General features: G+C 46.5%; 2 protein-coding genes across 4 annotated transcripts; both read left to right on the top strand.

The window, feature by feature from the left end:
• Positions 1-2,933: 2,933 nt before the first annotated feature.
• Positions 2,934-17,910, top strand: LOC106579708 (bucky ball). Of its 2 annotated transcripts, XM_082966019.1 has the most exons (8): positions 2,935-3,134; positions 12,642-12,815; positions 14,680-14,864; positions 14,975-15,209; positions 15,282-15,751; positions 15,884-16,601; positions 16,699-16,800; positions 17,365-17,910. In XM_082966019.1, the coding sequence occupies exons 2-8, from the start codon at positions 12,665-12,667 to the stop codon at positions 17,394-17,396; spliced, it is 1,893 nt and encodes a 630-aa protein (XP_082822145.1). In that variant the 5' UTR covers positions 2,935-3,134; positions 12,642-12,664; the 3' UTR covers positions 17,397-17,910. The 2 variants fall into 2 exon arrangements, with proteins under 2 accessions (XP_014015330.3, XP_082822145.1); XM_014159855.3 differs by having other exon boundaries at positions 2,934-3,134; positions 14,975-15,751.
• A 951-nt stretch (positions 17,911-18,861) lies between these two features.
• LOC106579710 (all trans-polyprenyl-diphosphate synthase PDSS1) lies at positions 18,862-24,509 on the top strand. Of its 2 annotated transcripts, XM_082966017.1 has the most exons (9): positions 18,862-19,089; positions 19,844-19,899; positions 20,003-20,135; positions 20,308-20,438; positions 22,555-22,696; positions 22,967-23,078; positions 23,904-24,013; positions 24,119-24,199; positions 24,336-24,509. In XM_082966017.1, exons 1-9 carry the CDS (start codon positions 18,940-18,942, stop codon positions 24,492-24,494), a joined length of 1,074 nt encoding a protein of 357 aa, XP_082822143.1. In that variant the 5' UTR covers positions 18,862-18,939; the 3' UTR covers positions 24,495-24,509. The 2 variants fall into 2 exon arrangements, with proteins under 2 accessions (XP_082822143.1, XP_082822144.1); XM_082966018.1 differs by lacking the exons at positions 24,119-24,199; positions 24,336-24,509 and adding an exon at positions 23,513-23,573.
• Positions 24,510-24,899: the final 390 nt, after the last annotated feature.

The raw sequence follows: 24,899 nt of genomic DNA, 5'->3' as shown, positions 1-24,899 counted from the left end.
AGACGTGGGGAACAGGTCCCAGGTCTTCAGCCCTAGGGAGTGATGCAGTTGGTGGAATCTCCAGGATGCCATCCTGAAGTGCCTGGCCGAAGGCAGAGTCCCGGAGGGTCCCGCCATCACCTTCCTTGCCATAAGCACCAACATCGACAACACAGAAATAGTAGATGGCATCTACAACAGCCAAGAGTACAACTTAATATGTAACCTTGTTGTAGAATTGCAAACCTGAGCACGGTGGAGCCTGGATTACTACATGTTTCCCGTCAATGGAGCCAAGACAGTTGGGGAAATTCCACCTCTCCAGGAACTCAGCAGCGATGGAGCCAAGACAGTTGGGGAAATTCCACCTCTCCAGGAACTCAGCAGCGATGGAGCCAAGACAGTTGGGGAAATTCCACCTCTCCAGGAACTCAGCAGCGATGGAGCCAAGACAGTTGGGAAAATGCCACCTCTCCAGGAACTCAGCAGCGATGGAGCCAAGACAGTTGGGAAATTCCACCTCTCCAGGAACTCAGCAGCGATGGAGCCAAGACAGTTGGGGAAATTCCACCTCTCCAGGAACTCGGCAGCGATGGCCCTCCAGTCTTCCTCCTTGGGGACAGGCATGTATTCACCAACCAGACAGTCCCAAATGGCTTGTGCCACAGAGGTGACAATGCCTGCCATCGCGGACCGTCTCACTCGGAAGTTGAATCCTATGGTCCTGTAGGAGTCCCCTGTCGCCAAGAATCTGAAATATAATTCAAAATAATTATCAACATTGTGTGTAACTTGAATTCCACCCACAAATTATATCTACTTATATAGCTACCTCATTACTGTTTATTATGCTCTACAAATTATATTGTAATACTCATCAACCATCATTAACAATGCCTTGAAACAGTACAATTCAGTCTATGACTCTATCATTAAACTGTAGCCCAGGCCACCTCTACTATTAGAAAGAATGGTACTATCTACTGAAAAGGCTTCTCCGGCTGTCCCCATAGGAGATCCCCTTTTGGTTCCAGGTAGTACCCCTTTTGGTTCCAAGTAGAACCCTATTGGGTTCCATGTATAACATTTTCCCCAAAGGGTTCTACCTGGAACCAAAAATGGTTATCCAATGGGAAAGCAGAAGGACACTTTTGGAACGTTTTTCTCTAAGAGTGTATGTGAGTCCAATAAGAATGTAATGAATGACTGTAACTGTGTTGAACAACAAGGGGTCCTGGTGAAGACTAGCCTACCTTCATCAGAGCAGAAGGCCTGTAACTGTGTTGAACAACAAGGGGTCCTGGTGAAGACTAGCCTACCTTCATCAGAGCAGAAGGCCTGTAACTGTGTTGAACAACAAGGGGTCCTGGTGAAGACTAGCCTACCTTCATCAGGGCAGAAGGCCTGTAACTGTGTTGAACAACAAGGGGTCCTGGTGAAGACTAGCCTACCTTCATCAGGGGCAGAAGGCCTGTAACTGTGTTGAACAACAAGGGGTCCTGGTGAAGACTAGCCTACCTTCATCAGGGCAGAAGGCCTGTAACTGTGTTGAACAACAAGGGGTCCTGGTGAAGACTAGCCTACCTTCATCAGGGCAGAAGGCCTGTAACTGTGTTGAACAACAAGGGGTCCTGGTGAAGACTAGCCTACCTTCATCAGAGCAGAAGGCATCTCAACTTTCTTTTCATTTGGTAACATTGTAACATAATTAAAAAAGGATTATAAACCAACTTTGGGAAAAGTTATAGTCCTAATGAACATTCTGTAAAAGTACATCTGATGTCAAATAGGGACTATTAACTAGAGCTCTTTAGCTAGCTAGGTTGAACATAAAAACAATGTATCAAATATCAATCAATTATGGTATCAAAGGCTTTAAAAATGTACTAGAATGTAGCTTAGCGGAGACAAATCGCCAGGCGTTCAACTGGGCTGATGGACTCCCGGTAGTTGGTATCCATCCGGGTGATCCTGGCTCCAACCATCTGGAGCAGGTGATCGAACTGGCTTGGGTCCAGAGGAAAGTAACTTCGGAATTCCTCTCCAAACAGTCGAAGCTCTTGAATGAGACGGTGGAGCTCCCCTGCCTGCTTTCGGGACTTTAACCATCTCTGGTCCCACACAGACCTGCGCTTTCGGCGGGGCTGGTCCCGGCCCAACAGCGCGATCAAGACCACCTTCCTCAACGTTGGTCTCATTGTTGAAAGAGCCTACTCTGCTATCTTGACTATTTATTATTGCATTTTGGAGGGAAATTATATTATACTCTCACAATTCATTTGTGGATGTCATCGAATAAATAATATACTTGGCAAATAAATGAATAAAAAATGTAAAGAAATTATGCAATGAAACTGTTTTTATTTTGTAATCCCACTTTTTTTTTTACTGAATATGTGACCAATAAAAATGCAACATTCACATTTTGCTACTTTCTGTCAAGTCTACGCATACAATTTGATGCAGACGTTCAATGCAACTGCCTCTGCAACGCAATGCCGCAAGGCAAACGCAGCGTTCCATTGGAAATGAATGTACTTCTGGTGTTTCAAAACGCAAACACAGTCGGTGTGTTCGAAGCGTTAAGCGTTGAACCGGGCTGCCTCCAGGCTCCCTTGCGTGCAACCACTGTTCTGGCCGACGGCGAAGTCGGTTAAAAACAAGTGATGTAGGTTAAACCCTGTGGGGTAGGGAGTAATAATATAATAATATGCCATTTAGCAGACCATTCTATCCAAAGCTACTAACAGTCATGCGTGTATACAATGAGTTGCCATTGATCATGACTCTCGGTTCCACGACATTACAAGGATGCTTCTCTCTAGCGGGGAGCTTTGTTAAGAGGCTGAACATTTATCACGCATCGCTTGTGGTACGGGTTTGGAAGCAAACGGACCTTATTTTTCATATCTGTGAGAAATAATTTAATAAAATAAAATAAAAAGGTTAAATAGATACACCTTTAATAGGGTTCGAGTTTCCACACGGCCATATTTCCATGTTACAAGGCTTGTTAACTGAAGACAGAGTGGACTATCTGTGCTGATTAGCTGTCGGCGTCTCTGAACACCTGGATGGAAACGGAAGACAAAAGCCACAAAACGGATCACTGAAAAATACTGTTGGCTGCAACTGTGTTACAACAGGTTAAAACAGTAAGTGTATGTTTTGCATTTGTGGAATGATTTTGATGTGATATGAAAGTAAATGGGTTTATGTTTTTAGAACCATACCGCATTTGGGAATAGATTCACGTTTTGATGGAGTATTTTGGTCTTCCAAAGCCAATTCTCACTTTGAACATACCATGTAAGGTCCTTGGACTTCATGGACTAAGGAGTAATGTTATGTTCCTATAGTAATAATGGGCTAACAATGAGTACAATTCAGTGTTTTCACATGCAGAAGTGATGCTTGTGATAAACACTTTATCTGCCTTCGCAATGAAAACTAGTTAGAAAATTCTAACATGTATGTTAAGGAAAGGAGATGTACGTTTCTGAACGATGCACCATGCTGCCTTGTTGACAATATGACCAAGCGTTGCAGATTACCATTAGAGTTGAGTATGGTGCTCCTCCCTCACCGACACATTGACGGGATATAGCCCGGTTCAACCAGGGGCATCTTAATCAAATCCCCCTCAGTCCATCTTCAACTGTCTCTCCAAGGGAAATGGTGCCCTCTTCTGGAAGAAAATGTTGGTGAAATGTAAAAAAGGGTGAAAGAACAGAGATCCTATGTAGGCGTGTGGGAAAGGGAGGTGAACAGGAGTATGTGGTTCTAGAGGTGTGGTTGGGGGAATATGTTAATAGTGAACTTTTACAACCTGTGTAAGAGACGAGGGTTGATGGTCCTTCAGAATGTAGAAGGTGAAGATCGGAGACGGGTGATGTGGTGTGGGGATTTTAATGCTCGTAGTACGCTCTGGGGAGAGGGTTACGGACTGATGTCAACGGATACGTGTTGGAGGAACTACCGGATGAGAAAAGGCTTGTGAGTCTTAATGATGGCCGGGGAACTGGGTTTGACCCAGTAACTGGATATTCATCTGCTCTGGGTCCTAATCTGATCTACAGTTCAATGGCAGGCAGATGTAGTTGGTCGGTTTAGGAGGAATCTACAGGGGGTAGTTGTCACTATCCTATCATGTGTACTGTAGGAATGAGGGTGGGAGATTTAGGAGGAAATGGATTGAGGAGATGGATATTTGGGGAAGCGCAGTAGGGTCCGTTTCAGGAGTTGAGTGAACAGGAGCAGTCTCAGGTTGATCTCAATTCAGATATAGAAACACTGAATGATGGAGTAAGAACAGCAATAGTAGAGGCCTCAAGGCAGGTCATTCCTATGGGTACAGGGGGCAGAAAGAGCACGGCAGGGGATTCCTATGGGTACAGGGGGCAGAAAGAGCAAGGCAGGTGATTCCTATGGGTACAGGGGGGAGAAAGGAATCCCATGCCATGCTCTATGGGTACAGGGGGGAGAAAGAGCAAGGCAGGTGATTCCTATGGGTACAGGGGGGAGAAAGGAATCCCCTGCCGTGCTCTATGGGTACAGGGGGCAGAAAGAGCAAGGCAGGGGATTCCTATGGGTACAGGGGGAAGAAAGAGCAAGGCAGGTGATTCCTATGGGTACAGGGGGGAGAAAGGAATCCCCTGCCGTGCTCTATGGGTACAGGGGGGAGAAAGAGCAAGGCAGGGGATTCCTATGGGTACAGGGGGGAGAAAGAGCAATGCAGGGCATTCCTATGGGTACAGGGGGCAGAAAGAGCAAGACAGGGGATTCCTATGGGTACAGGGGGCAGAAAGAGCAAGACAGGGGATTCCTATGGGTACAGGGGGCAGAAAGAGCAAGGCAGGGGATTCCTATGGGTACAGGGGGCAGAAAGAGCAATGCAGTTCCCTGGTGAATCATTGCCAGGAGAGACAGTGGAACAGAGACAGTTGAACACTATTTCAGGTCCATAAATATGTGAGGGAAAGGGAGCGATTGCTATTAGATTTGAGGAGTACTGGGATTGAAGAGTCAATATTAAGTGAACTGCTGGGGAAATCTTCAGGGGATGTAGTATTTAATTATGTATTTTCGTTTCCTTAGCGAGACGAGAATATTGGGTAGGATTTAAACCACACTCCAGTCCAGTTGGTGGCGGTAATGCACCTTAAAAGTTGTTTGCCAACCGCCACAGAAATAAGAAACAGATGATGAGCGCAGGTGTAATCTGTAAAAATGATTGGACAGTGAGGGCGTTATCAGTAGCTCAAACTATTGAAGATGAGTGCGTTGTTTTATTTAGTATAGTTTTGAAAGATTAAAAACAACCAAGTCTGCCAAGAAAAATTGCTCATTAGGAACCTCGTTTGATTGACAGTAGAAAAGTGTTTCCAATGTAACATGGTGACATTGTAATATAAATCTAATCTAAATTTTCAGCACTCTCATTTTCATAATCATTGGATACGTCAGAAAATAGACGGTAGGCCAACTAACCAAATTTCCCCTGGCCCCAGTCTATTTAACTGTCAAGTGTTGTGAAAGTTTAAATGTTTAAGTCTCACTGTAACCCATTTATAGACGGCAACTACCTGTAGCGCCTATTGACCATAGTGCCCATCTTCTAGCATAGCGTATGGGCTCTAGATCTACACAGTGGTCTAGGTATGATGTGTTCTCCTGGTAATGGACCACACAATGCCCATCTTCTAGCATAGCGTATGGGCTCTAGATCTACACAGTGGTCTAGGTATGATGTGTTCTCCTGGTAATGGACCACACAATGCCCATCTTCTAGCATAGCGCATGGGCTCTAGATCTACACAGTGGTCTAGGTATGATGTGTTCTCCTGGTAATGGACCACACAATGCCCATCTTCTAGCATAGCGCATGGGCTCTAGATCTACACAGTGGTCTAGGTATGATGTGTTCTCCTGGTAATGGACCACACAATGCCCATCTTCTAGCATAGCGCATGGGCTCTAGATCTACACAGTGGTCTAGGTATGATGTGTTCTCCTGGTAATGGACCACACATTCTCCTGTGCTGTGGACTGGCTCCATTCCGGCTGCAAAGGCATCATTTTCCTCAACAAGCTTTAATGGCGAGAAGTAAGGAAAAAGGCGTATTTTCTTTTAGGAAACTGTTTTCCACAAAGTTGTCCGAAAATACTAAAATGGTGTGAAATTGTTTTATAAAGAAAGTAAGCACGTTTTCCATTAATGCCTTTTTGCCATTAAAGCTAGTTAAGGATAGAAATGATGCCTTTTTGCCATTAAAGCTAGTTAAGGATAGAAATGATGCCTTTTTGCCATTAAAGCTAGTTAAGGATAGAAATGATGCCTTTTTGCCATTAAAGCTAGTTAAGGATAGAAATTATGCCTTTTTGCCATTAAAGCTTGTTAAGGATAGAAATGATGCCTTTGCAGCTGAATGGATGATGCTTGCTATCCGGTCCACCGGGCGTACGAGTGTTTTACCGGGAATGCACATCAAACCTAGATTTTGCTGATCTAGCAGCCGTGCACGTTTGGCTACTTCTGGCCGGACGAATTTTGTTAAGATCTCCCCCTGTCGTTCAGAAAGTTTTTCGGTACGGGTTTGGAAAGGTTTGTATCTTACATAAAATGCCAAACTAATGTAAATAAGAGAGGCATAACTTCATGTTACATATGTGGGAACACGAAGCGCAACACTGCAAAGTAATTTAACCTGTTAAAAAACCCAGGTGAAAGTGGTGTTATGATTCGAGTTCCCACATGGGCATAGCTTCATGTTACAGCGCTTATTTGCAGCAGATATAGGTGGCTACCTGTGCTAATTAGTTATCTAGGGTGCTCCAAACACCTTTTGTGTAAGCATAACTGGGGAGGAAGTGTACGGATCTGTGCAAAACTGCTTTTTTTAGGGACAGTTTGACATTTTACTGGGGAGGGGACTGGTCCAACTAAAGATGTAATTAAAAAAAAAATCGCCCTCCCCTTATACTGTTAAAAAATAAATCACTGCTTAGAATTAACCCCAAATAATGTTCATAACTGGAGCAAGCCTGTGTTTATAGACACGACATGCTAAAGCATGTTTCTATTTGGCACAGTAAATGCAGTGCAGGGCTACAGGCCAGAAGGTTGAGGGTTTGCAGACCACCATGTACGACCTCGCGCTCCATGCCGGTTTCATTCCACTAGGATCAGAGCCGTCTGCAGACAATCATCAGCTACGGGGAAATCAGATTTTCTACATTTTGATGCTATATTTGGAACTGTATAAAATGTATGCAATCAATTTTCCACATGTTTCTGTGCCAATGCACTCCACAACCAATAAACAAAGCATACCAACTTAGAGCACTTCAATATCTTCAACGCCACAAATTGACTGTCAATTCTTGACAAACAGAAAATACATCCCTCTGTACCCAGTATGGAAGGCTTGGCTTGACATCCCTCCCTACCCAGTATGGAAGGCTTGGCTTGATGTCCCTCTCTACCCAGTATGGAAGGCTTGGCTTGATGTCCCTCTCTACCCAGTATGGAAGGCTTGGCTTGACGTCCCTCTCTACCCAGTATGGAAGGCTTGGCTTGACGTCCCTCTCTACCCAGTATGGAAGGCTTGGTGCCCCTCCCTACCCAGTATGGAAGGCTTGGCTTGACGTCCCTCCCTACCCAGTATGGAAGGCTTGGTGCCCCTCCCTACCCAGTATGGAAGGCTTGGTGCCCCTCCCTACCCAGTATGGAAGGCTTGGCTTGACGTCCCTCTCTACCCAGTATGGAAGGCTTGGCTTGGTGCCCCTCCCTACCCAGTATGGAAGGCTTGGCTTGACGTCCCTCTCTACCCAGTATGGAAGGCTTGGCTTGACGTCCCTCCCTACCCAGTATGGAAGGCTTGGCTTGGCTTGGGACAGCAGGTAGCCTAGTGGTTAGAGGGTAGGGGGCGGCAGGTAGCCTAGTGGTTAGAGGGTAGGGGCGGCAGGTAGCCTAGTGGTTAGAGGGTAGGGGGCGGCAGGTAGCCTAGTGGTTAGAGGGTAGGGGCGGCAGGTAGCCTAGTGGTTAGAGGGTAGGGGCGGCAGGTAGCCTAGTGGTTAGAGGGTAGGGGCGGCAGGTAGCCCAGTGGTTAGAGGGTAGGGGCGGCAGGTAGCCCAGTGGTTAGAGGGTAGGGGCGGCAGGTAGCCCAGTGGTTAGAGGGTAGGGGGGGCAGGTAGCCCAGTGGTTAGAGGGTAGGGGCGGCAGGTAGCCTAGGGGTTAGAGGGTAGGGGCGGCAGGTAGCCTAGGGGTTAGAGGGTAGGGGCGGCAGGTAGCCTAGGGGTTAGAGGGTAGAGGCGGCAGGTAGCCTAGGGGTTAGAGGGTAGGGGCGGCAGGTAGCCTAGGGGTTAGAGGGTAGGGGCGGCAGGTAGCCTAGGGGTTAGAGGGTAGGGGCGGCAGGTAGCCTAGGGGTTAGAGGGTAGGGGCGGCAGGTAGCCTAGGGGTTAGAGGGTAGGGGCGGCAGGTAGCCTAGGGGTTAGAGGGTAGGGGCGGCAGGTAGCCCAGGGGTTAGAGTGTAAGGGAGGCAGGTAGCCCAGGGGTTAGAGGGTAGGGGCGGCAGGTAGCCTAGGGGTTAGAGGGTAGGGGCGGCAGGTAGCCTAGTGGTTAGAGCGCTGGGCCAGTAACCGAAAAAGGTTTCTGGATGGAATCCCCGAGCTGACAAGGTAATAATCTGTCGTTCCGCCCCTGAACAAGGTAGTTAACCCACTGTTCCTAGGCCGTCATTGTAAATAAGAATTTGTTCTTAACTGACTGGGGCTGCTGGTGAACCATGATGTACAGTTCTAATCAGAGACACTGGACTGGTCCACCGGTCTTTAGGGCAGCGTTCCCCAAACTCTGTCCTGGGGACCGCAAGGGGGGCATGTTTTGGTTTTTGCCCTAGTACAGCTGATTCAAATGATCAAAGCTTGAGGATTAGTTGATTATTTGAATCAGATGTGTAGTGCTAGGACGAACAAACCAAAACGTGCCCCTCTTGGGGTTCCGAGGACCGAGTTTGGGAAACCCTGCTTTAGGGTGTCTATAGCTAGGTTTTCATCCAATTGGTGACCGATTGTCATGGCAATATTCTAAAATCTGCATAATTTTCCCCCCATCAGTTCTTTCCATCAAATCGACATGTGCATAAATACGTAGTGCACATAAAACTACGTTTTGCGGTGGAAACCCTTTTAACATGCGAATTCAAATCTCATTTTCAACTCTAGGCCTACTGATGGTTTTGTCACAAAAAATGGTACGAATGTTCCCCCTCTGGTATTGGTACATGCGCTCTACAGCTTGCAGATAAGGTGTGGGTATAGCCTGCATGATGAGATTATTTGTCAAATGGCAGCCAATTGTATCGCTCATCATGTCACCAGAATAAGACCCTGGATAATTATTGTAAAGGATCACCAAGCTCGTCACAGTGCTCTTTCACCACCCTTTTGAAGTTCATAACTTATTTCATCCAGCCTAGTAAACAACATGCTTTCCCATGATGTCGTGACCTTTTAAAAAAAAATAATAATAATTATCCGACATGTACTTTGCATAAAAAGGTTGGATGGAATCCTGGTTCATGTCAAGCGGTTTTTGAGGATACTGGAATTATATTTTGGGACAAACGTGTGCAAGTCTACAGAATACTTTTGAGGTGGCCTAATCAGGTTAAAACATTGTGACTGGTTGTGTTTATGTCACACACAAGGTAATACATTTTGAAAGTTAAATGATTTATTATTTAGGCTATATTGAAGCGTTAGGTTCTTGGTGCATAAGGGACAGTGGCTTGGATTGGACGTTTTCACTGCAGCCTAAAGTACAATTTTTGTACTCATTTGAAAACAATAATGCATTTATTTATTGTATTGTGGCGTTATCTGCTATTCTAGGTAGGATAATTGTGTTGTTCCTAAACATAGGGGGAGATTTTTTAGTCTGGTGTCTCATGTCTTCACTGTTTTTCGTGTGTAATGATCCACCTGGCCTCTCTGCTACCCATCAGCTATTCATATTGGTTCCACCTGGTCTCTCTGCTACCCATCAGCTATTCATATTGGTTCCACCTGGCCTCTCTGCCACCCATCAGCTATTCATATTGGTTCCACCTGGTCTCTCTGCTACCCATCAGCTATTCATATTGGTTCCACCTAGCCTCTCTGCCACCCATCAGCTATTCATATTGGTTCCACCTGGTCTCTCTGCTACCCATCAGCTATTCATATTGGTTCCACCTGGCCTCTCTGCTACCCATCAGCTATTCATATTGGTTCCACCTGGCCTCTCTGCTACCCATCAGCTATTCATATTGGTTCCACCTGGTCTCTCTGCTACCCATCAGCTATTCATATTGGTTCCACCTGGTCTCTCTGCTACCCATCAGCTATTCATATTGGTTCCACCTGGTCTCTCTGCTACCCATCAGCTATTCATATTGGTTCCACCTGGCCTCTCTGCTACCCATCAGCTATTCATATTGGTTCCACCTGGCCTCTCTGCTACCCATCAGCTATTCATATTGGTTCCACCTGGCCTCTCTGCTACCCATCAGCTATTCATATTGGTTCCACCTAGCCTCTCTGCTACCCATCAGCTATTCATATTGGTTCCACCTGGCCTCTCTGCTACCCATCAGCTATTCATATTGGTTCCACCTGGCCTCTCTGCTACCCATCAGCTATTCATATTGGTTCCACCTGGCCTCTCTGCTACCCATCAGCTATTCATATTGGTTCCACCTGGCCTCTCTGCCACCCATCAGCTATTCATATTGGTTCCACCTGGTCTCTCTGCTACCCATCAGCTATTCATATTGGTTCCACCTGGTCTCTCTGCTACCCATCAGCTATTCATATTGGTTCCACCTGGTCTCTCTGCTACCCATCAGCTATTCATATTGGTTCCACCTGGCCTCTCTGCTACCCATCAGCTATTCATATTGGTTCCACCTGGCCTCTCTGCTATCCATCAGCTATTCATATTGGTTCCACCTAGCCTCTCTGCTACCCATCAGCTATTCATATTGGTTCCACCTGGCCTCTCTGCTACCCATCAGCTATTCATATTGGTTCCACCTAGCCTCTCTGCTACCCATCAGCTATTCATATTGGTTCCACCTAGCCTCTCTGCTACCCATCAGCTATTCATATTGGTTCCACCTGGCCTCTCTGCTACCCATCAGCTATTCATATTGGTTCTTGTGGATTCATATTGAAAATTGATGCAGCTTTGAATGCATGTGTGGTATGATGCTAGTTAGCCTATTGCTGATCTGGACAAACTATCCACCTAGCACTATTGTCACTATGAATGGTGGATAGACAGACTGGTAGTCTATATTGTCACTATGAGTGGTGGATAGACAGACTGGTAGACTATAGTGTCACTATGAGTGGTGGATAGACAGACTGGTAGTATATATTGTCACTATGAGTGGTGGATAGACAGACTGGTATACTATATTGTCACTATGAATGGTGGATAGACAGACTGGTAGATTATATTGTCACTATGAATGGTGGATAGACAGACTGGTAGTCTATATTGACCTGTGGTATAGTAAAAGTTAGCGTGTGAAAAAGCGTAGTCCATAAGGGAAGTACCAAGTATGGGGGAGGTGGAGGCAAGCAGATGAGTAAATATGGCTAGGATGGAAGAAATTACATAGTAAAACCTGCAAAAGAGCGAATGTAAACCAGGGGGAAAAAATTCACTACCCTCTCCTGTGCCCCAAAAAAACTAAAACACAACTATTCCCCCCCCCCCCCCCCCCCCCCAAACAAAAAAATTAGACAGCCCTCCCCTGATTTGAACCACTCCAGTAAATGTGGAACTGTCCCTTATTTGAAACATTTCTAACTGACAGATAAGGGGCATATCAGCATATGTTTCCAAAACAGTTTGGCAAGCGATGATTGTTGACGTTTCTGAATTTTAAAACACCTTGTCGGAATTGTAGTTCACATGCAGCCAACCGTGGGCGACGCTAACCACTGAAAACCAAACTTAGGAGGAGGGTTTTCCAGGGCTACTTTCACTGTAGGCAGGTCCCAGATCTGTCGTCTCCTCCTGTAGCCTGGTCCCAGATCTGTCGGCTCCTCCTGTAGCCTGGTCCCAGATCTGTCGGCTCCTCCTGTAGCCTGGTCCCAGATCTGTCGGCTCCTCCTGTAGCCTGGTCCCAGATCTGTCGGCTCCTCCTGTAGCCTGGTCCCAGATCTGTCGTCTCCTCCTGTAGCCTGGTCCCAGATCTGTCGGCTCCTCCTGTAGCCTGGTCCCAGATCTGTCGGCTCCTCCTGTAGCCTGGTCCCAGATCTGTCGGCTCCTCCTGTAGCCTGGTCCCAGATCTGTCGGCTCCTCCTGTAGCCTGGTCCCAGATCTGTCGTCTCCTCCTGTAGCCTGGTCCCAGATCTGTCGGCTCCTCCTGTAGCCTGAGTCTGAACGCTCTGAATTAACTGATATGATCTAAATATTTTTTTATTCACGCTGATTATTCATAATGGTAGTTGAATGCGATTGCTTTTATTAATTAAATATGTTTGTTTTGTTAGTGTGCTGAATTATATTGTTTTATACACATGTGTATGTTTTTATTGTAATGTATACAGGGCTGTCTTGTAAAATAGATTTTTAATCTAAAGAATATATCTTTTTTAATATATAGAAGGAAGCAAACACCCACAGTCGATGGAGAGTGGTCAACACAACCAGCGGCAGGTCAACCACCCAAGGCCCTTCTTCTATGTTCAGCCGGCTTCTCAACCTTACTACAACATGTATCATCATCAGTGGCATAATATGAACAACCCGTATAACCACTATACCTTACCTGGTTCAGGTAGGCCTACTTTTCATGTTTTTATGTCTGTGTCCCAAATATCACCGTATTCCTTATATAGTGCACTACTTTAGACCAGGGTCCTATGGGCCACATAGTTCACTATAATAGGGAATAGGGTGCCATTTCAGTCGTACACTTTATTTCTCAAACCAGAATTATGGAGTATTAGTTTACAGTGGATGATTTTCATTGACACAAATACACGACATGATCAAAGTATGGACACCTGCTCGTTGAACATCTCATTCCAAAATCATGGGCATTAATATGGAGTTGGTCCCCCCTTTGCTGCTATAACAGCCTCCTCTCTTCTGGGAAGGCTTTCCACTAGATGTTGGAACATTGCTGCTATAACAGCCTCCACTCTTCTGGGAAGGCTTTCCACTAGATGTTGGAACATTGCTGCTATAACAGCCTCCTCTCTTCTGGGAAGGCTTTCCACTAGATGTTGGAACGTTGCTGCTATAACAGCCTCCACTCTTCTGGGAAGGCTTTCCACTAGATGTTGGGACATTGCTGCTATAACAGCCTCCACTCTTCTGGGAAGGCTTTCCACTAGATGTTGGAACATTGCTGCTATAACAGCCTCCTCTCTTCTGGGAAGGCTTTCCACTAGATGTTGGAACATTGCTGCTATAACAGCCTCCTCTCTTCTGGGAAGGCTTTCCACTAGATGTTGGAACATTGCTGCTATAACAGCCTCCACTCTTCTGGGAAGGCTTTCCACTAGATGTTGGTACATTGCTGCTATAACAGCCTCCACTCTTCTGGGAAGGCTTTCCACTAGATGTTGGTACATTGCTGCAGGGGGACTTGGTTCCATTCAGCCACAAGAGCATTAGTGAGGTTGGGAACTGATGTTGGACGATTAGGCCTGGCTCTCAGTCGGCGTTACATTTCATCCCAAAGGTGTTCGATGGGGTTGAGGGCTCTGTGCTGGCCAGTCAAGTTCTTCCACACCGATCTCGACAAACCATTTCTGTATGGACCTCGCTTTGTGCACGGGGGAAATGTCATGCTGAAACAGGAAAGGGCCTTCCCCAAACGGTCGCCACAAAGTTGGAAGCACAGAATCGTCTAGAATGTCATTGTGTGCTGTAGCGTTAAGATTATCCTTCACTTGAACTAAGGAGCCTAGACCGAACCATGAAAAACAGCCCCAGACTATTATTCTTCTTCCACCAAACTTTACAGTCTCCTGCCATCCACCAAACCCAGATCAGTCCGTCGGACTGCCAGAATGTAAGCGTGATTCATCACTCCAGAGAACACGTTTCCACTGCTCCAGAGTTCAATGGCGGTGAGCTTTATACCACTCCAGCCGACGGTTAGCGCTGCACATGGGCTTGTGGTGCGACTGCTCGGCCATGGAAACCCATTTCACCAAGCTCCAGATGAACAGTTCTTGTGGTGATGTTGCTTCCAGAGACAGTTTGGAACTCTGTAGTGAGTGTTGCTTCAGCACTCGGCGGTCCCGTTCTGTGAGCTTGTGTTGCCTACCACTTCGCGGCTGAGCCGTTGTTGCTCCTAGATGCTTTCACTTCACATTAACAGCACTTACAGTTGACCGGGGGAAGCTCTAGCAGGTCGGAAATTTGTCGAACTGACTTGTTGGAAAGGTGGCATCCTATGACGGTGTCACGTTGAAAGTCACTGAGCTCTTCAGTAAGGCCATTTTTACTGCCAATGTTTGTCTATGGAGATTGCATGCCTTTTTGCTCAATTTTATACACCTGTCAGCAACGGGTGTGGTTGAAATAGCCGAATCCACTAACTTGAAGGGGTGTCTAAATACTTCTTGTATATATAGTGTATTACTGCATGGTCATATTGTCTTGATAAAACCATATGTTCTCTACAGGAAGTTATCCTTTTGGACGTCCTAGTTCATACATGTCCCCATACCCATACATGCAGTATCCTGGTCAATACATTGTTCCACACATGCATCCAGTTGATTACAGATGCATGTACGACCCACCTCGTTTCCACCCACCTCTGGTGCATGACCCCATGTTCCACCAGCAGCAACAACAACACTACAGTGTATGTATTATTGTGCTCAGATGTATAAGACAACTTATGTATTTTAAATGTTATATATTCAATTCATTAGATTATTAATGAATTCATTATTTAATTTGTTCATTCACCAGGCTCAGGCCCAGAGAGAGGTGGCCAGTTCGGAGGCTCAGACCCAGTCCAGTGATGCTCTGTACAAGCTCACCGACTGTCTGGAAAAACTCCAGACCAACGAGAAGCAGGGCTCTGAGAAAGAGCTTGATTCCAGCGTTGTTTCCCAAGCTTCTGGAATCTTCTCGTCAGATAATAAGGAAGGGAAACGTGAGGTGGGGGGAGACATCATACACAGTAGTCATGGAGCCTCGTATGGTAAGTTGGAAAGCAGCCATTTGCAATCGTCGTCTCCACTGGGCAGGTTGTTCAGCGTCAGTGACTCCACAGCGGCGGTCTATGACGACGAGTCGAGTCGGAGCCTTGGAGACCTGGGGCTTCAGGAGGGCTGGGCTGTAGACTCTGACGAGGAGCCCCCATTGGAAAGCTCATCTGATCACGAGGAGGATAACCCGGAGATGCGGCATCATGCAGAGGATGAGGATGACTATCTTCGTAGCTGTTCTTCGGAGAATCTTTGCCTCCTGTCTGCCGTCTCACAGTCAGATGACAGCCCCAGACCCGAAGACCCAGACAACCAGGCAAAGGAGGGTACTAGTTCCACTGAGGGACCTCTGAGGCCTCAGAGTCACTGCTCCAACCTGCTCTCCCCCCAGTCACTACCATCACCCTTAGCCTCTGACTGGCAAGCCTTAGAGCACATTAAACACGGAGGAGAAACGTTTGATGTTCCAGATGGGAGTCTGTGTGAACTGGATGTTGACCTGTCCTACCAGATCCTCTGTCTGCCCTTTGACAAGGTCACGTTTTACTTTACTTTTTATGGAATAGGTTTTAATAGCTGCATTGTTACAGAGGAGAACTTGTAAGTTAAGAATTTCATTATGTATCTGTATTGTCAAATAAACTTTCATTTGATTTAAATTGACAAGGTGTTTACAGCAAGCGCTCTGCAGAAGGACATCTCTGCCAGCTCCAGCTCTGCTCTGCTGTGTGAAGACCTCCAGGCCTCTCTGTCCTCTGGCCGTTCTCTCGCTACTTCCTCCACCACCCCAGTCCGTCACCACCACTACTGCCACCCACAGACGGCTCACGAGAGGCTCAGTGTCCTGTGTTCATCCCTGGACGAGCTCTCTTCCCGGGACGAGATGTTCTCCACCGATCTGGAGGACGCGGATGTGTTTCCCGGATGTTCAGTCTACGCAGGAGGGAGGTTCTCTGCAGACCTCGGAGAGGCAGATGTCAAGGAAGTCTGTCCCCAGTCCAAGAAGCTCATGTGCGTCTGCTGTGGATCGAGCCTGCTGAAAGGAGGAGAGGTGAGCAGCAGGGTTAAAGTTCATCACAGCCCCAGGGTGTACGCCGCCGGGGACTCTGACGAGGTGGTCGAGCAGGAACAACCCAGATCTGTAAGGACTTGTGAGAGAACGCACCCCAGTAAGGTGGTCGTGAAGAAGCACCCTGTCCACAAGAAACACCAGCCTCTCCCTCTACACAAGCACAGCTGTAAGAGAGGCCAGTGGAGAGAGGCTATAGGGCCCGAGGAGCAGGAACCAGAAACGGTGCTGGTGGGATCAGAGCTGGAGTATTATGAAGGCCATGTGGTGGAGGGGGAGAGTGGACACGGAACTGGGGATAAGCAACACAGGACATGTAAAGGACATTTTCATTGCTTTGCTTCCAAAATGGTGCCCTATTCCCTTACCGATGTACTTAACCATACATTTGCTCTATCTTATCTCTGCTGTAGATGGACTGTGCCGAGACAGCGTTAATACTTCAGATCCGGGTACATGGGAGAGTGGAGGTGCCAAGCCTAGACAGAAACCACACAGCTCACTGCCACAACAAGGTAACATAACCCAACCTTAGTCAATATATTTAATTGATATTATCCTTTAGTCATCCTAAATATCCGTTCTCGTATTTATAAAGCGTACTAGAGTAGGAATGCTAATGTAGGTTTAGTTTAGCTTTATAGATCCTAATGAATAGACTGCCGGGACTCGTAATCTGAGACGCAGTATGAATACCAACCCTGTTGCATGGATCAAATGTGTTTTCTATGAGTGAGTACCTGGTGGTTCTGGCTCGATTTTATTTTCAGCGAGACTAGCACTGAGGAAAGCTCTGTGTAAGCCGCTGGTATACCAGAGAGTCAGAGATGAGGAAAATGATGACGATGAGGTGCCACAACGATTTCAGAGGAAAAGGTTTCCTTTATCTGCTCTTGTTTCACTAACGACTATTCACTATACTAGGTTTGTGTCCCAAATGGGACCCTATTCCCTTTGTAGTGCACTGCTTTTGTCAAAAGTGCACTATAAAAGGAGAATAGGGTGCCATTTGGTGGGACGTATGTGTAATTTCGAGATGTTGGTCTATGAATCCACTTCTATTTGTTTTTTTTCTCCAGGGTCCACCAAGAGAAGAAACACAAGGTTTTGATATCACATCCTTGATGAAATCAAAGAAAATGTCACAAACAAAGAGCACTTAGTAAAATGCGTAACAGAAAATGTTTCAGATGGACACCATTTTGTTTTAGTGATAAATAAAACCAAGGACACTTGAATAAAGCACTTCCAGGAGGTCCATAGACACTGTCAGTTGGCTAGCCCTGTACTGTCAGTTGGCTAGCCCTGTGCTGTCAGTTGGCTAGCCCTGTGCTGTCAGTTGGCTAGCCCTGTGCTGTCAGTTGGCTAGCCCTGTACTGTCAGTTGGCTAGCCCTGTACTGTATGTTGGCTAGCCCTGTACTGTATGTTGGCTAGCCCTGTACTGTCAGTTGGCTAGCCCTGTACTGTCAGTTGGCTAGCCCTGTACTGTCAGTTGGCTAGCCCTGTAATTGTCAGTTGGTAAATTGTCTCCTCGGTCAGCACAGGGTTGGTGGTTTTGAAATTTAGATTTGAACTGTTGTGACAAGTGGATTATTAAAATGAATTTCATTACACACACTAGTTTGTCTGGTTTATTAAACGTGTATGCAAGTGTTAATATAAAACTGTATTAATTTGCACATTATTGAAATTAAAACAGTAGAACATGAAATGGCAAATAAAAAAATGAGGTAATGTTGTCATGTTGGGTTTTGTCAGTTGGCAACTATATTTTAGAGCCCTGGATCGAACCAGTGTCTGTAGTGACGCCTCTAGCACTGAGATGCAGTGGCTTAGACCGCTGCGCCACTTGGGAGCCTAAAATATAAAAGCAACAATTTAAAAGATTTTGCTGAGTTACAGTTCATATAAGGAAATCAGTCAATTGAAATAAATTCATTAGGCCCTAATCTATGGATTTCACAGGACTGGGCAGGGTTGCAGCCATGGGTGGGCCTGGGAGTGCATAGACCCACCCACTTGGGAGCCAATCAGAATGAGTTTTTCCCCACCAAAGGGCTTTATTACAGACAGAAATACTCCACAGCCCCCCCCCCCCCCCCCCCCCCTTTAATGTCCCCAGCATAAGGTGCACATTAAATTAGTTTCTTGATATGCCACACCTGTCAAGTGGATGGATTATCTTGACAAATTATAAAATAATCACTAATAGGAATGTAAACAAATTCGTGCACAACATTTTAGAGACATATTTGTGTGTGTATGGGATGTTTTATTTCAGTCGATGAAACATGAGACCAACACTTTTACATATTTATATTTTTTGTTCAGTGTATTTGTGTGTGTGTGTGTATATTATATATGTATATAGGTGTTTTTTGTGTTTTTTTTAAGAAAGATGTCATGGCGGCCGCGGGTGCAATTTAGAAGTAGCCCAAAAACCCACATGTCAATACATTTTCACCCGCAACGTCCTTTTAACAAAGTTGCAAAATTTAACCGGAAAACCACGTACACTGACGTCAACCCTATTTCTGTACGTCTAGATAATTTAAACAAAAATAAACGCCATGACGTCATCCAACGTAATTAGCGTTCGTCCGCTGCCGGCGTCACGTTTTTTAACCTGTTCCAGGGATGTGTACGGAGGAACATGGCGAAACCGTGGAGACGCTGTTGGAGGTGGCGGACTACAGCCTCGACCTGTACGAGTTTACTAGAAACCATATGCTGTTTTAACGGAACTTCTGCTACCTCGTTGTTCCTCCGAGGAACTGGAACCGTCTCTGGCCCGGGAAATGAGGTAAGATATCACCGGGCGGGCTGGCGGGCTGTCACCTCGAGAAAGGTCAACCAGTAGTAGAGAACATGGAAGTGCTCTTATTCAATGAGTTACAGCTGGCTTGGTGTAGTTTATATTGGGATTTAGTCCCAGTTTTATTTCTAGTTGTAGTACCTAACTAAAACAATATTGTATGAATGACATTGCTTTTCTGGCTATAATGTTAGTTAGAGTGTAATTCTAGCTGACAGTAACGTTAGCTGGTTTATGTAGTCTCTGTTTAGCTAAAGGTCAAGACGCTGCGTGTCATTTCAGGATTGCTATGTAACGTTACTAAGTTTTGAACTTGATTTATCTCACTAGTTGAACCCTATTAGCGACAATAGGTTATCACTAGACAGAACTGCTAGTGGGTAACCTACGTTGGTCAAGGGTAACGTTATGTGGTTCACTACCTAACGTTTACTAGAAGGTCCCTGTGGCTCAGTTGGTAGAGCATGGTGTGTGCAACGCCAGGGTTGTGGGTTCGATTCCCACGGGGGGCCCAGTACAACAACAAAAAATGCAGGAAATGTATCTCTTATCTCTGGATAAGAGCGTCTGCTAAATGACTAAAATGTAAATGTCCTTTCAACTCGACCTCGGTGTTGTTAGCTGTCCTTCAAAAACCAGGACTAAAAGCTTTTTAAATTCTCACCACTCACCTGACTTAAAGGTCAACATTAGGTTACATGTGCTAATGTTGTGGTGTTCAGGTTAATTTGTGTCATTTCAGGGGCTGTCCTCAAGGACTGTACACACAACCTCACTAGGCAACTCTATTCTGACAAGGTGAGTCTGAGATTTAAGCGTTTATATGACGTAGATTGATTCATGTGTTTGTGTGCATTTTTAATTTACACGTGTGATTTAATTGACGTGTATTTCCCTGTAGGCACAAATCAAGGTTGCTTTACCCTACACAGAAGCCTTGTTGCTGCAAAAGGATACACAGCGACGCCAAGTTGAAGGACCCCTTCGCTCTAGCCCAAAAAGACTTGAATAATTTGTACGAAGATATCAAGAAGGTAAGTAAATTGAATGAGTCATCATTGAGATTGTTTATCCGATGAAAAGTGCGCTATAAATGAAATGTATTATTGTGACGTAGCATGGCTACAGTGGTATTTAGCTCATCAGACTATTGTTAGTGATTTCATAACATAACTGTAATAAATATGTATTTTCTGGGTTTCACAGGAACTTTTTGTGTCCAAATCAGAGTTGAAGTCCTTATGTGACTACTATTTTGACGGGAAGGGCAAGGCTTTCCGACCCATGATAGTGGTGCTGATGGCCCGGGCCTGCAATAGTCACAGCAACCAAGACGGGTAAGACATTATCCTGGGTGTAGCCTAGTCAACTAGGTAGGTAGTATGCATTACCAGGTATTTATTTAACCTTTATTTAACTAGGCAAGTCAGTTAAGAACAAATTCTTATTTACAATGACAGCCTACCGGGGAACAGTGGGTTAACTGCCTTGTTCAGGGGCAGAACGACAAATTTGTATCTTGTGAGCTCGGGGATTCGATCCAGCAACCTTTCAGTTACTGGCCCAACGCTCTAACCACTAGGCTACCTGCCACCTCTACGCTCTAACCACTAGGCTACCTGCCACCTCTACGCTCTAACCACTAGGCTACCTGCCACCTCTACGCTCTAACCACTAGGCTACCTGCCACCTCTACGCTCTAACCACTAGGCTACCTGCCACCTCTACGCTCTAACCACTAGGCTACCTGCCACCTCTACGCTCTAACCACTAGGCTACCTGCCGTCCCTCCGCTCTAACCACTAGGCTACCTGCCACCTCTACGCTCTAACCACTAGGCTACCTGCCGTCCCTCCGCTCTAACCACTAGGCTACCTGCCGTCCCTCCGCTCTAACCACTAGGCTACCTGCCGTCCCTCCGCTCTAACCACCAGGCTACCTGCCGTCCCTCCGCTCTAACCACGAGGCTACCTGCCGTCCCTCCGCTCTAACCACGAGGCTACCTGCCGTCCCTCCGCTCTAACCACGAGGCTACCTGCCGTCCCTCCGCTCTAACCACGAGGCTACCTGCCGTCCCTCCGCTCTAACCACGAGGCTACCTGCCGTCCCTCCGCTCTAACCACGAGGCTACCTGCCGTCCCTCCGCTCTAACCACGAGGCTACCTGCCGTCCCTCCGCTCTAACTACGAGGGTACCTGCCGTCCCTCCGCTCTAACTACGAGGGTACCTGCCGTCCCTCCGCTCTAACTACGAGGGTACCTGCCGTCCCTCCGCTCTAACTACGAGGGTACCTGCCGTCCCTCCGCTCTAACCACGAGGGTACCTGCCGTCCCTCCGCTCTAACCACGAGGGTACCTGCCGTCCCTCCGCTCTAACCACGAGGCTACCTGCCGTCCCTCCGCTCTAACCACGAGGCTACCTGCCGTCCCTCCGCTCTAACTACGAGGGTACCTGCCGTCCCTCCGCTCTAACTACGAGGGTACCTGCCGTCCCTCCGCTCTAACTACGAGGGTACCTGCCGTCCCTCCGCTCTAACTACGAGGGTACCTGCCGTCCCTCCGCTCTAACTACGAGGGTACCTGCCGTCCCTCCGCTCTAACTACGAGGGTACCTGCCGTCCCTCCGCTCTAACTACGAGGGTACCTGCCGTCCCTCCGCTCTAACTACGAGGGTACCTGCCGTCCCTCCGCTCTAACTACGAGGGTACCTGCCGTCCCTCCGCTCTAACTACGAGGGTACCTGCCGTCCCTCCGCTCTAACTACGAGGCTACCTGCCGTCCCTCCGCTCTAACTACGAGGCTACCTGCCGTCCCTCCGCTCTAACTACGAGGGTACCTGCCGTCCCTCCGCTCTAACTACGAGGCTACCTGCCGTCCCTCCGCTCTAACTACGAGGGTACCTGCCGTCCCTCCGCTCTAACCACGAGGCTACCCTGCAGACATACATACTTGATACTATGTAGCCTGATGCGTCATCCTGACGGCTCTCGTTTAGATAGTGAAACAAAAGAGAATGGATGGTCACACAAGGCTACTAATGGGTTACAAGGAGACAGACCTGGGTGAGAAACTATGCTAAGGAAACGTACAGTATCCAGCGCGCGCGCACACACACACACACACACACACACACACACACACACACACACACACACACACACACACACACACACACACACACACACACACACACACACCAGGAACAAGTTGTCACACGTATCTGAGGAGAATACACAGATTAGAAAGGGAAGATGGGCTGTTAGATAATTATTTTTTTGACTTCGTTACAGGAGATGGCTGTATTAGTCTTAATTAATCATGCATATCATTGCAATACCATTGCAATAAACAAATTAATTCAGGCTGCCCATATTAGTGAGATGTGAGAAAGGAATAACTGTGCTCTCTCTCTACCTTCTCCCCCATCTGTCTCTCTCTCTCTCTCTCTCTGTAGAGATCTGCTCCCAGGTCAGCGATCCATAGCTATGATCTCTGAGATGATCCACACTGCCAGCCTGGTCCACGATGATGTCATCGATGGCTCGGACAAGCGCAGGGGGAAGACCACTATCAACGAAGTGTGGGGCGAGAGAAAGGTTAGCCGAGTCCTCCGAACAGGGGGGTGGTTGTCTGTTAGCAGTAGCCAGTCATGTTGTCGTACACACACACTACACTAAACTACTCAACTGCAACATATGCAATAATGTTATTGAGAGAGGAAAAAAAAGGTCATATGAAATGGCCCCAAGTTCTCTTGAAGGTGCAATACTATCACTTTTCTGTGATGCATCTTATGACAAACTAATATACCCTTTTAGTAGTTGTAAGATCCTTTGACTGTATGTGTTCTCTGTTCTTATTCCCAGGCCATTTTAGCTGGAGACTTCATCCTCTCGGCAGCCTCCATGGCTCTGGCCCGTATCGGCAACAACACAGTGGTGTCAGTCCTGTCTCAGGTCATGGAGGATCTGGTGCGAGGTAAGGAGACGTGAGTCGGTCTTGTGATAATAAGGTAGCCCTGCCTCAACCTCGGCCAAAAGAGGTTCTTTTGGTGTAATGGTTAGGACTATAGTTTCTCCCAATGGAGACCTTGGCTCAGATCATTTGCCTGTGACACATTGCACAATATATGCAGTTCATTTCAGTTTCAAAACAGTTGATTTTTTATCTGTCTGTTAGTTACTGTATACCTTTTTTTTGGAGGGGGGGGGGGGTTTGGTAATCACCATTACCTGCTCCTTTACCATCTAGAGGTTGTTATGCAGCGCTTCTGATTCTGTAAGGGGAAATGAGTACCGTAATTTCTGGACTATAAGCCGCAACTTTTTTTCCCCCCACGCTTTGAACCTCGCGGCTTAAACAATGACGCGGCTAATATATGGATTTTTCCCGCTTTCAATTTTTTTTGAAAGGAGATGACTTCAGTGGTTTCAGTGCACAGGAGGAGGAAGATAGTGACCAATGACTTTCTTGGTAGGCTACTGTTTACTGCTAATTTTTTATTTTTGTTACAAGCCGTGTTTCGTTAAAGCCTATTTATTTTTGTTACAAGCCGTGTTTCGTTAAAGCCTGTGTAAAGTTAATTTGTTTCAATGTACCGGTAGGCACCTGCGGCTTATATACATGTGCGGCTTATTTATGTTCAAAATAATAATTTTTTAAAAAATTCAGTGGGGTGCGGCTTATATTCAGGTGCGCTTAATAATCTGGAAATTACAGTAATGAAAGTTGTTTTTGTTTTAAGATTACCAAAGGAAACTCTCTCTCTCTCTGTTCACACTAATATATTTGCTGATGTTCCAGGTGAATTCATGCAGCTGGGCTCCAAAGAAAATGAGAATGAGAGATTTAAACACTACCTCGACAAGACATTTAAGAAGACTGCCAGTCTTATCGCCAACAGTTGTAAAGCTGTATGTACATTCTATCTCCACACAAATAATGCAGACTTCCAGGAAGTCGTGTGTTTCCCAACTGAATAGGTTTGTGTTGACCGGGTGGTTCTTGTCCATTTCAAGGTATCCATTCTAGTGAACTCTGATCCAGAGGTTCATGAAATAGCCTTCCAGTATGGGAGGAATGTTGGCATCGCCTTCCAGGTACATTTCTAATATGTAGTTTTATGCCTCTTGAATCAATGGTGCCATTTTAATCATTTTAATGTCCTTATTTAACATTGAAATGTTTAAGTTATTGGTGTGTGTGTGTGTGTGTGTGTGTGTGTGTGTCTCGTAGCTGGTGGATGATGTGCTTGACTTCACAGCGTGTGCCAGCCAACTAGGAAAGCCTTCAGCTACAGATCTCAAGCTGGGTCTGGCCACCGGACCAGTCCTGTTTGCCTGCCAACAGGTGTGTGTGTGTGTGTCTAAAGTTAGTGCACTATATAGGGCATAGGGTGCCATTTGGGATGTAGGCGTTGACTCTCCTGGTCACTGAATCACAGTGACTGTTCAATATACATTGAGTGTACAAAACATTAGGAATACCTTTCTAATATTGGGATGCACCACTTTTTTTGGTCCTCAGAACAGCCTGAATTCGGCGGGGCGTGGACTCTACAAGGTGTCAAAAGCGTTCCACAGGGATGCTGGCCCATGTTGACTCCAATGCTTCCCACAGTTGTGTCAAGTTGACTGGATGTCCTTTGGGGGGTGGACCATTCTTGATACACACGGGAAACTGTTGAGTGTGAAAAACCCAGCAGCGTTGCAGTTCTTGACACACTCAAACTGGTGCCCCGTTCACCTGCTACCGTACCCCGTTCACCTGCTACCGTACCCCGTTCACCTGCTACCGTAC

Source organism: Salmo salar, chromosome 19 (genome assembly GCF_965601325.2).
Source record: "Salmo salar chromosome 19, fSalSal1, whole genome shotgun sequence".
Taxonomy (NCBI): domain Eukaryota; kingdom Metazoa; phylum Chordata; class Actinopteri; order Salmoniformes; family Salmonidae; genus Salmo; species Salmo salar.
Note: the sequence above shows the minus strand (reverse complement) of the source record. Positions and strands in the feature narration are given on the sequence as shown.

What these genes read in the sequence shown, in the direction of transcription:
- LOC106579708 (XM_014159855.3), top strand. Translation starts at nt 12,665, where the DNA reads ATGGAGAGTGGTCAACACAACCAGCGGCAGGTCAACCACCCAAGGCCC. An exon ending in CTATACCTTACCTGGTTCAG is followed by an intron (nt 12,816 to 14,679) that starts GTAGGCCTACTT and finishes TGTTCTCTACAG; the next exon opens with GAAGTTATCCTTTTGGACGT. An exon ending in CAGCTCACTGCCACAACAAG is followed by an intron (nt 16,801 to 17,364) that starts GTAACATAACCC and finishes TTTTTTCTCCAG; the next exon opens with GGTCCACCAAGAGAAGAAAC.
- LOC106579710 (XM_082966017.1), top strand. Translation starts at nt 18,940, where the DNA reads ATGGCGAAACCGTGGAGACGCTGTTGGAGGTGGCGGACTACAGCCTCG. An exon ending in CATGGAGGATCTGGTGCGAG is followed by an intron (nt 23,079 to 23,903) that starts GTAAGGAGACGT and finishes CTGATGTTCCAG; the next exon opens with GTGAATTCATGCAGCTGGGC. An exon ending in ATGTTGGCATCGCCTTCCAG is followed by an intron (nt 24,200 to 24,335) that starts GTACATTTCTAA and finishes TGTGTCTCGTAG; the next exon opens with CTGGTGGATGATGTGCTTGA.